The sequence below is a fragment of the Strongylocentrotus purpuratus genome, unplaced genomic scaffold (assembly GCF_000002235.5).
Source record: "Strongylocentrotus purpuratus isolate Spur 01 unplaced genomic scaffold, Spur_5.0 spur5_scaffold_7, whole genome shotgun sequence".
Lineage (NCBI taxonomy): Eukaryota > Metazoa > Echinodermata > Echinoidea > Camarodonta > Strongylocentrotidae > Strongylocentrotus > Strongylocentrotus purpuratus.
In genome coordinates, this window is record NW_022145613.1 from 20,498,600 (window position 1) to 20,510,981 (window position 12,382).

Genomic DNA, 12,382 nt, shown 5'->3' on the forward strand with positions numbered 1-12,382 from the left:
TCAGAAGTGTTTCTACACTAACCTTTTCATGCACTCCGGCTTAACATAAACAAGCATGCTAAGATTGTTTTGAAAAGAAGCATAATTTCGACTCAGTTTCGCATAATCTAAAAATAAGAATACGGCCAGTCACCCCTCCCCCCCTCCCCTCAATGCATCCGCCTTCACGCACCCCCCCCTTCCCCTTGTCTTTCCCTTATTCGTCGTTACTGTCACTAATTTTTAGTGCCATTTCGTTGTCTTTCTTTCTCCCCGGCTCCTCTCTTCTTTTTCTTTCCTCTTTTTTGAACTCTCTCTCTCTTTTCTTTACTTTTTTGTTCTCTTTTCTTTTATCTTCTCCTTTTTCCCCCGTTTTTTTCCTTCTTTTTTTCTTTCTCTTTTTTCCTTCTCAATTTTTTTTGCTTCGCCAATAGGGGGGGGGGGGGGGCCGCGGCCGTTTCGGCCCACCCCTGGATCCGCCACTGCTAATATATAGCACATCGACACGGTTTTGATCCTGGGGCCTCACCGTTACGAGGTCATTGCTTTGTCACTGAACCATGACTGTACGCGGCGGGGGCTAGGGTAGGGGGCAGTTTCCATAAATTAAAAAAAACAGAAAATGCAATAAATTTTCAATAATTTATTGCATGTTACCCCGGTTCCCAATTTAAAAAATATCATCTGTGTGCCATGCCTTGAGCCATAATGCATGGCCGTCCAGAGGATTTTTTTATGGTAATGTCTGAAAATGTGTTTATATATATTTCTTTAATATTTGATGATTTTGAATAACGTTATTGAACACAGAAATAAAATTCAGACACAAAAACAAACAAACAATAATGTCGATGATATCCGAAAGGTATGGTCAATATTATTTTCCTACCCGATCGCTGACTGACTGTACTTGTATTGGTGCTGAAATGAGACAATAGTGAAGATCTGTTGTATCTATACACTGTCTGTAGTCACCTAACCAAGCAATGTTACCCTCCAGGATACCAGAAGATGGTTTACCAGTCGCATCTACAACTAGAAAGAGAAATTAAAGCCAGACAATTTGAATTCATTAATCATCTTATACCTTTAGCCAGGCTAGTCTGTCCAAAAGTAGCCTGAACACCGGACGTCCCAGTAAGTTTTTCGTATAATAGATATCATGTTAAAACACCGATACATTAATAGGCCTGTAAAACTAGCTAATTTTTCCTGATTGAGGTGTCATATGAAAGAGCAGAAGTGAACTTTCTAGAAATGTGATTAAGTTATGAAAAATCATCCTGGTTTATTGCTGCTTATAGATTTTGAAAAAGAATTTGATTCTATTTCTCATGATTTTATTACAAAAGTATTGCACTTTTTTAAGTTTGGTCCCTCTATTGTAACATGGGTTAATGTATTCTATGAAAATGCTCAATCCTGTGTATTAATCAATGGACATCTGTCTCCAAGATTTTCAATAGAGCGAGGATGTCATCAAGGAGATCCCCTGTCAGCTCTTATCTTTCTATTATCGTCTATTATGCGCCGAAATACTAGGTCTTTTATATGCAGATGATACTCTTCTAAATATCCGAAATTCCTCTAATATCCTTTCCTTCCTCTTATTTGCAGATGATTCGAATGTGCTCTTCTCACATGCAGATCCTGATTTTTTGGTCAATACACTAAATATTGAATTAGACAAATTGTTACAATGGATAAGAGCTAATAAGTTATCATTAAATTTACAAAAAACAAAATGTATGCTCTTCAGCAATTCTATAGGGAACTTACCACATAATGTTAAACTAGATAATACTGACATAGAAGCCGTCACGTCAATGAAATTTTTAGGTCTGATAATAGACGATAAACTCTCATGGAAATGTCATATTGATAGCATTTGCCGAACAATCTCTCGCAACATAGGGATTGTAAATAAGGTTAAGTTTTTTCTGCCAACCTCCTCCCTACTAATGCTTTACTCGACATTAATTTTGCCCTACTTAAATTATGGTATAATTGTTTGGGGTAATACATACGATTCTTATCTTCATAGAATACTACTTCTACAAAAAAAGCTATGCGTGTTATTTGTAACACTTCCTGGAGATCCCATACTGACGTTTTATTTGTTGAAAATAATGTGTTGAAAATAAATGATTTATATCGTTATAGCCTCGGTCAGTTTATGTACCAGTTAAATAATAATACGCTACCATCAGCCTTCAATTTAATATTCATCAAAAATAAAACTATACACAAATACCCTACGCGCCAATCTGACGAATTTCATCTGCCATTAACTAGAACTTTACATGCTAAATCCATATTCACTTACGCAGGCCGAAGCTATGTACCATTCTTGATGTTAGCATCAAGAATGCCCCCAGTTTAAATTCTTTTAAATTCAAATTAAAAAAATATTTTTTGCGTAATTATCAACCGTTAGCTCTCTCTCTTTAAATTTATTTAACTCAATAAAATACATTTGGAAATTTTGATTCATTTTGTACTGGCCATCCGTATCCCTGTCGGCCCGTGTTGTGTTATGTGTGTTATAGGTAAGAGCCCTGCCCTCTCTCGTTGTCTCCCTTCTTTCCCTGTCCCTTTCACTCCTTCTATGTTATGTTTAATTGGTTTATGTATTTGTGCGTTCCTTTATTGTTGATATACTATTTTTGCAACTATAAGTTATAGGGGGCTGCAATCTACAAGCCCAGCTTTTCAGCAGTCCCCTCCATGACCAACCTGTTTTATATGCCTATTATACACTGTGGACCAATTACAAATATGTTGTTAAGTTTCATTGTTTTACTATGTACAATGCAATCCCATGTACTTTATTTATTTTGTTGGAAATGGAAATAAACGAAATGAAATGAAACGAATGAAACATTGAACGGGTCAGTAATGGAATTAAACAGTGCATTAAACATTTTAGATAAATACAATGCAATGTCTGGTTTAAAAGTTAATATACAGAAGACACATGCGATTTGGATTGGAGGATATAAAAACAAGTAAGATGGTGTTTTTTTAAATAGAAATCTCAAGTGTACCAGAAGATGGTTTACCAGTCGCATCTACAACTAGAAGACAATGAAACACGATAATAGTGACAATTAAATCGAATTTGGGATTATAGGAATGAAATGTATTACACCAAACTAGAAACCAAATTGGAATGGAGCGAACAAGAAAGTTAAAGGAAGCGAAACGTAATAATTATCAATTTCGAATTTCTTCCCAATGTCAAACTTACTTATATTTCGCTTCTTTCCGCCTTCTGTGAATATTTTCTCAAGTTCCTGGAAACATTGTGAACCGTTAGATGCCTCTCCATCTCTGATTGATGGTAGAATGTTCTCTCCTATCCAATCATTCCAAAATGACATCATGATCAAGCTTGGGATGTCATCATTCTCAAGTGATGCTTGGGCAGAAGAGAGACAGCATGCCATTGAAAGGATGATGAAGATACCTGAGGAGATACAAGCAAATAAACTGATGAAGTAAAAAATCAAAAGAATCAATAAACGCACTACATGGCATTAGTGGGGGTAATGCCCCAAATTTTTGAGGAACCATACCATACCGTACAATAGGAACACAATAACACAACTCGGGTATCAATAAGAAGACATTGAAATTCACATGATACCTTTCCATTCTCGCGACGCCTTCGGTAAATGATGTGGTTTATTGTACGCGGTCGCGTAGCGTGCGAGCTGATAAAATCTTTGGAGCTTTGTAGTCTGCATCTCTGCATTTTCGAGCAGGCTGATCATATATCCAAACAATACTATTCACCCATTCTCTTAACCGGGAGAGGTAGCGTTATTTCAAATAAACATTTGAACATCTTTGATAAAATTCCATTTTTATTTATTTATTTATTTATTTATTTATTTATTTATTTATTTATTTATTTATTTAATTTATTTATTTATTTATTTATTTATTTTTTTTTTTTTGGGGGGGGGGGGGTTGTGAGGGCGGTGTGACATTTTTGAACACTTTCCAGGTAAAGAAAAACTGACCCCAGCATTCATCCACAGCTCTTGAAATGGCAAGATTGAATCTCTGCAAATTATGGCTTACAGTTTTTCTATAATATTTTTAAAGTTTAAGTTTATATTATTGGATAGAGGGTAGCAACGGAGTGAAATGATTTTCTAAATTCGAATTTTAGCTTCTAGGACACTTCGAAGCCTCTTGATCTTTTTTTAATTAAAAGTTCTCGTTAGCCCTGCCCCCACCCCCCCCCCCCCGATCCCATTCCCGATTCCTATCCCTGCCTGCTTGCAGTATTGTCTCCCTTCCCTTGTGGAAGAAATTCCGTATTGTATAAACCTATAAAGTAAAGGAAGCTGGTTGACATATGAGAGAAAAAATGGCCCCTCCTATAAAACTAAGAAAATGTTATTAAAACACGTATTTCTTTCATTCAAGTAATATATGGAAAGAAATTCCACATATGCCATAGAACGCCACACAAACCGTACCGAAATATTGGCTTGAATTCCTTCTTCCTTTATTTGCACTTTTCTTTACCTCCTTTTCGGGTGTGTATTTGTTTTCTGGGGAGGGGGGGGGGGGGGGCAAGCCCCGACCACTACACCAGAGTACAATAATATCCAAGTAGGCCTACTAATTTCTCCTTCGCAAAATGTACGACCTATGCTGTAAGAGTACAATCCTTGCCTATATCAGCATGCATGGTGTACGTGTATAGGCATAGGCTTGCAAATGTTTCATTTCAGCTCTAACATTATCTACCTTTAGCAAATTTATTACAGATCTACAAATATCAGCTTATCAAATTGCTGTGAAAAACTGTTATTTAGCACTAAGTTACAATTACTCTATCAAACAAGGATAGGCCTTTCTCGTCATCGAAGCCACTATATTATTATAGGGACTCATTTCTTAAGATTTTACGGTTGAGAATTTATCATCGATCTTTACACCTCTAAAACGCTCTAATATAATATCAGCTTATGAAATTGCCGTGTTAAATTATTACTTAGCGCTAGATCTAAATTTAAATTACTCTAACAATCAAGGATAGGCCTTTCTCGTCATCGAAGCCACTCAGTGGCGTAGCAAGGATGGGATCAATCGGAGGAAGGGTGGTTGCCTGGCGAGGCAAGATTTCCCACACGGGGGACAAATTACGATAGGATTATAATATGTGTGTTACGTTTTACTTTATTTTTCGTCACCACAGGGGCGGGGCAAATATATTAGCTAGGTTATGGTTATGTCTCTACATTATTATCAAAGATCAAATCTAAAACATACTTTAAAAAAAATTATAGGGACCGCCACCGTTCGCATAACGCCTAACGGTCACAATATCGTTTCATATTTTGGCTTAAAATCTAAAAATTCTAACTTCTTAACTTAATTTATCGTGCAATATCGTATGTTTACAAAAAGCTTGAATATGGTATATAACTTAAAGATACTATGTCCCTTTTGCAGCCAACCTCAAATTCTGTAGAACTTTGCAGGAGTTATCAATATGTCATGTATATCCTATCTGTGAAATTTAAACGTTACCGGTGTCCTTATATTCAAATTATGCAAGAAAACCCGTTTACTTGCTAGACTTCACTGTCAGACACTATTGTCAGTATTGAGTGACTGACTGGCTTTTTCTTCTTCTTTGGTAATAACATACATAAAATGAGCAGTAAAGGATTTGTCTAATACAATAACCCACTTCTTGTAATGGCCAAAATTAAACTGATTGAATCTTTGCGCAGCATAAAACGTACGACCATGCGGTACAATGGTCTGAAAATCAAGACTATTACTTTTTGGCTCTATAGCTCCTAAGTCGATTTGACAACTAATAGTCGTTATTTTCCCACTTAAAGACATTTTCAAGCCCCATTCTTTTAAGGGGAGTTCTAAATTAGTATTATCTTTCAAATGCCATTGGAATTTAACCTTTTCATTTTTTGGCCTGCAAAAGGGACATAGTACCTTTAAGTCCCTACAAAACAAAACAAAAAGAGGAAAGAGAAAAATAAAAGGAGAAAGGAGAGGAAAAAAGAAAGAAAAGGAAAGAAAGAAAGAAAAGAAGAAAAAGAAAAAAATAAGAGAAAATTAAACACAAGAAACGGGGGGGGGGGGGTTAACGAGAGAGAGAGAGAGAGAGAGGGGGGTTAAGAGCATGGTTGTTGGGTGGAGTCTTCTCGTCGACTCGTCGACGCAGCAAGAAAGATACGCATAAATATGTTGCTATGTCGGGTAAGCTGTGTCGGTATTCTCACTTGATCCTTGTGTACTATACAGTGAGTCCCCCAAAAACGAACCCGAGAATTATCGATGTTTTATCACAATTAAAATTTAATAAACAACACATATTTGTAAAGCTCAGATCCTCCTCTTTCATTTATTAATGCAACTCATATGATTCATATTTCACGCATGAGTGATAAAAGCAATTCAGCTTAAGTAGAACAATGTACAATCATAATTATGATTGCTGGAAAGCCGGGCACGACTCAACCAGTGCTCACTTTTGTTTCAATTTTCTTAAAACTTTCATAATGCCTCTTGCGTGGATTGTTTTATTTGGATGAATAAATTGCTATGGAGGGACCAATGTAATACGAATTGTCGCAAAGTACCATTATCATACACTTTGAATTTTGCGAACAACAATTAATACTCAGTTAAGAGGAGAGGGGTAAAACTCCACATTTCTCAGCAGCGGATCCAGGATTTTTCAAAGGGGGGGGGGGGGGGGTCGAAGCCAACGAGTTGGGTCCAGGGGCAGAGCACAAAGTCATATTATAAAGAGCACAAACAAAGCGCCTTCAGATTAGGCATTCCATCTCATTCAGCAGTATCAGGACACGCCGGACATTACTGGACACAATGATACCCGCATTATTGAGTTTGAACGCACTTCTTGCCAAGAATGGAATCGAGTTGGATAAAAAGGATTAATCCTTCACTGAATTTCTTCAAATTTCCATGACACTATCAACATTCTTTAATTTCCTGAAATTAAGGCAATTGGAGGTTCTGTGACTCCCAGGCAGTTCGGACTTTGAGAAGCCCTGCTCTATAACCCACACCTAGGAAAATTGTTTGTGTGTTTATTTTACTTTATTCTTTTCTTGTTTTTTGTTTGCTTCTCTCTTTTGAAAAGGGGAGGGGACACGTGCCGGCTGGCGTCTTATTTTTTCGTACCACGGCGAGGCCAGATTCCTATCATTTAATGAATATTCATTACGCAGGGTCGGGGAAAGTATAGATTCTCTGGAATATTCATGTCTGATCGAAGCGGGAACAGCTACTACGTACGTAGCATGCGCAGCATCGAATATCGTGTGTAACACGTTGGATTAATGGTATAAAACGACTAGAAAAGCAATGTCATGGTCATTTAGAAAATACAGTCATAAATGCTGTGTTTAATTATTAGTAAATGTCAGTAGACAAGATATATAGCATATATTTCAAGCAAGAGTTATATAAAATGAATGTTCTCGATCTTAATAGGCAATTTATGAGTACTTTTCTAAGGTTAATTAAGTTGAATCTAGTTTTTTTTTTATGAATGGGAAAATAACGGAAAATAATCAGTTCTAGGTTTGCTTGCTTAAATATTACAAGCAGAGGTTGAATTTTTTGGTAGTGAATACGATACAGTATTAACATTATGAGTTAAGTTCAATTAGCAAAGGTGATAATTTGACACCCTGCTCATATTGCTAGACTAGGTCTAGTGACTTAGTTTTGTCCCTTTGGCTATCACGTATTGAACAAGTGTGTTTAAATGATGCTTATGAAAGAAAGCAGTTAGTTTAATCCGGTTAGAATTAGTGAGAACAAATATAGCATGTGTGTTACAAATAAATCCTTATTCGTTTTGAATACGAAAGAGTATCTTACGAGTACGTAGCTATAGAGTTTGATTTCATTTCATTTATTATGACAGATACATAAGTATGTGAAAGGATACATAATCATGCAGGCACTATAAAGTAATTATTCAGTGGTAATATCATGCGGTTAAGTGAGCATAGATCATAGAAATAAATTAAGTGCAATACACAAGTATTTATTTACACGTGCTAAATGTTTGTATGCATTCTTGTTATTTATTTTATACAGATTGAATTGTTACTACGACGTCTAAAAAATAAAACACACCAGAAGTCAAATCCATTTCATCAAATTCACCTTTGCTAATTGAACTTAATTCAGGTTTATAATCACATATTTAATACTAAAATGCAACCTCTGCTTGTAATATTTAAACAAGCAAACCTAGAATTTATTTTTTCCCCATTTATAAAAAGAATTAGATTCAACTTTATTGAACTCAGGAAAGTACTCGTAGATTGCCTATCAAGAGAACAATCATCTTATACAACTCTTGCTTAAATTATATGCTATCTTGTCTACTGACATTTTGGCTTTACTAAAAATTAAACACACCTGCAGCATTTATGACTGTATTATCTAAATGACCATGACATTGCTTTTCTATGTCGTTTTATACCATTAATCCAACGTACTCACGATATTCGATGCTGCGCATGCTAGTACGTAGTAGCTGTTCCCGCTTCGATCAGACATGAATATTCAAGAGAATCTAGACTTTTCCCGACCCTGCGTAATGAATATTCATTAAATAATAGGAATCTGGCCTCGCCGTGGTTAGCCTTTTGACAAGGCCTCGTTGACTCTGGCTAAGCGGCTGAGATGAGTCTAGATACCCGGAGTGAACGCGCGACCGAATGACGAATGTCATGAGGCCTTTTGAAAAGTGGGTTTCACTGCTCCGCATGAATTATTCATAGAATGTAGGCCAATACGCCTACTTTGGATTCATTGACCAATCAGAACGGCGATCTCCTAGTTGGCTTCGTTCGTGATTCGTTCCATGTAGAGGTCAGTGGTCAGTGGTCTTAGCACGTACGTATAGTAGGCATGTAGGTCCATGTTCGCACTACGTAGAGTTTACTGTGTGTGTGTGTGTGTGATGGATACTATATGCTGACGTCGTGCTAGGATACGTTTTCTACGTTTTCTGAAGCGAGTTCCAGTCGGAAACAAGGGTTAACATAAGAAATCCAAACCAGATTGATAAAGGCCACAGGTCTGGACAATTCGCACTGGCGTTCATTCAGGTTTTCGCGATTAGTCTCTTTTTAGTCGCTCGACGTCTATCAGGCATGTGGCCTTGTTTAAAGGCTACGCCGTGGTACGAAAAAAGTAAGGCGCTGCCGGTGTGACCGCGTAGAATGTTACCCGCACCGATCGTCCGCCTATTAAAGATCGATCGAGAGCGGACGATCGGTGCGGATTTTATCCGCGCAGAATATCCGTGTCGGACATTCCGTGCGCGCCTCAAATGTCCGACGGACAATCTGTGCGGAAGAGGTCTCGCACCAATAGTCCGCCTGTCGCACCGAATGTCCGTACTCTAGTCCACACGTATACATATTCAATACAAGTATAATTATACGGTGACACGACATTTGCTCCTGCGACAATTGCTCCAGGCTTTATTTCGTCTAAGATGTAGGGTTAGGGTTCGGGTTTCAATAGGGTTTTATGTTAGGTTTAGGGTAAGGTTTAGGGTAGGGTATAGTGTTGAATCCAGGGTTGAAGTTAGCCATTCGATTAGTGTATGAAATTTTCAGCGGAGCAATTGTCGCCGGAGCAAATGTCATGGATTCCCAGTCGTTTCATTCATTAAGTATAATTTAATGAATGAAACGACTGGATAACCCATATTCAGCTTTGCTAGCTATGCGCTAGGGATGACACTACAGGTCTTCCCGGCGCGGATCCAAGGGGGGGGGGGGGGGAGGGCCTTGACCCCCAACCGCCAACAAAAAAATGAAGAGAAAAAGAGAGAGAAGGTAAAGCGGAGAATAAGGGAAAGGAAGAAGAGGAAGAAGAAAAGAAAAGGGGGAAAAGAAGAAAATCGGGGGCGAAAGGCCTCCGCCACCCCCCCCCCCCTCAGCAAAAGAGAGAGAGAGAGAGAGAGAAGGAAGGAAAAATAAGGGAAAGAGAAAGAAGAGACAAAGGGAAAGGAAGAAGACAAACAAGGGGAAAGAAGGAGATCGGGGGGGGGCCGAAAGGGCTTTGCCTCCCATGCTGTTGCCCCCCCCCCCCAGCAAAAAGAAAGAGAGAAGGAAGAGAAGGGAAATAAAAAAGGGAAATGAGGAGATAAGGGAAGGAAAGAAAAGAAGGGGGCATATCAGTTGCAGTTTTCCAAACCAACAAGTTGGGGATCAGGGGGGGGGGGGGCAAATGGCCCTTGCCCCCCCTTCTATAGCAAACTTAAAAGAGAGAGAAATGAAGAGAAGGGAAAGGGAAAGAAAAGAAAGGTACGGGAGATCAATGATTTTTCCCACCAACGCGTTGTGGATCGGGGGCGAAAGGCCTTCGCTTGCCCTCCCCTGGCCCCTCAGCAAACAAAAAGAGAGAGAGAGAGAGAGAAGGAAGGAAAAGAAGGGAACGGGAAAGAAGAGAGAAGAGGAAAGGAAGAAAAAATAAAAAAGGGGAAAAGAAGGAGATCAGGGGGGCCGAAATGGCCTTGCCGCCCCATGTTGTTGCCCCCCCCCCCCCCGCAAAACAAGAGAGAAGGAAGGAAAGGGAAAGAAACAAAAGAAGAAAAGAAAAGAAGGGATATCGGTTGCAATTTTCCTGCTAACAAGATGTCGATCTCGGAGAAAGGCCTTTGCCTCTGAGGGCAACGATTACCGACAAAATTAAATATCTACAAATTTAACCCTATAAACCTGGGGCCGAAGGCTAAATTGTTATGCGCAAATGGTCATTTTCGTCGACGACATAAATATACAAATTATTTCGTCAACTTAGTAAGCATCATTGCTATATATTTTAATGCAGGCGTGTAGCTAGGATCTTATTTTAGGGAGGGGCGGTATTGAGCAAGCGAATCACTTAAAGAGCGCGCAAAGAGCTCCCTAGGTGGGGAGGGGATGGGTGAAAGGCCTCCCGCGAAGGCACGGGAGCTTCGACGTTTCATTAAATTATTAGAATAAGAAGACGATTCATTGTACCGACTCTAAATCATTGTCTGAATTTTCAAAAATGTTTCTTTGTCCGATAAAAAGTCACAGTTCGAAGGGGAAAAAAATTGCTGGCCGACCGACATAAAAAAATCCCACTGACTTCAACCCCACACCCCCCCCACCCCCTTTAGCGACGCCCCTGAATGTAGAGTGGCCTGAGCGGGTAGGCAAAGGGCGTGGTTCTAAACTTACAGAGACGATTCGATGAAGACACCCTTATTTCATGATTGCGTGTGTTGAACTGCCCTGGGCTTTACAACTTTAAACCTCCAGGGTTTATTTTATATAGGTATTTACATGTTCATTTATATAATAAAAGGAAATAATGAATATTCAAATATCATAAGGATGACTAACAGAGGAATGAAAACAGATAGGAGAGGATGATCAAGCATAATGATGTGCACCAATCTAAAAATGTGAATTACTGAGTAGCCTGTTCACACTACAGCTCTACAGTAACAAAGCATTTGTAGCCTTAATTTTAAGCAGTTGAAGAAATTAATAAAAGTAGGCCTACTTGAAGAAATCGTTGAATTGTAAGATATTCAGTTTATTTTTATCAAGTAAGACAAAGTACTAGGTGTTAAAATAACACACATTTAACACCTTTGGAAAAAAAAATAATACCCCAGGAACGTGAAAAACAAAACTTTTATTGTCACACATGCCTATAATCGAACATATTTAAAAACTGAAATGTGGCACCACCCAAATAATATAATTCTGAGATCCTCCTTTATCTTTAATTTGCACCTGGAAATAAATTCTTTGTTCCTCGTCTATGTCATCGCGGCGAAAAATTTCAGAGTTTTCCTCTTTTGAGGTGCACATGCAGCCTCAGACAAATGTGCCAAAGAAGTTTTGTCTTCTTGTGTTCCTGGAAACAAAGTTTTGGGCAATATTTTTCAAGTCCAGTTTATATATGAGTAATATCATAGACCTACCACCACTTTGGTGGTAGGTCTATGGTAATATTAAGCTTTGGTTGGGCTTTCTTTGGGTCATTGTACTTATCAGATAAGTTTTGATCCCTTTCAAGAAAGAGAATGTTCTCTCGCAAGTTTACGTTGTAACCGGGATGGTAAGGTAAATGATAAGAAGAATGTGCACCTCTGAGAATGATCTCTTATAGGTTGGACTGTTGTTGAAAATCTCACAGATTGTTTTAATGTATTTGATAGGTTTCCTCTCATCGTCACACACGTCTTGGAGGCTTGTTAGCTGCCGAGTTAATGCTACAATATCTCCGGCTTACACTTCCCTCAACTCATCAGCACGAACAAAATATTGGGGAGGGGGGGGGGGGGTTCATGACAACCGAGCCCGTCCGA

General features: G+C 38.5%; 1 protein-coding gene across 1 annotated transcript in view; it reads right to left on the reverse strand.

The window, feature by feature from the left end:
- Positions 1-12,382, reverse strand: part of LOC579328 (nose resistant to fluoxetine protein 6) — a 42,101-nt gene that overhangs the window by 19,564 nt on the left and 10,155 nt on the right. Inside the window, exons 2-3 of the mRNA XM_030974144.1 lie at positions 3,230-3,448; positions 869-1,014 (exon numbers count right to left, since the gene is read on the reverse strand). Coding sequence (XP_030830004.1) covers positions 869-1,014; positions 3,230-3,448 — 365 coding nt within the window. The remainder of the gene's footprint in view (positions 1-868; positions 1,015-3,229; positions 3,449-12,382) is intronic.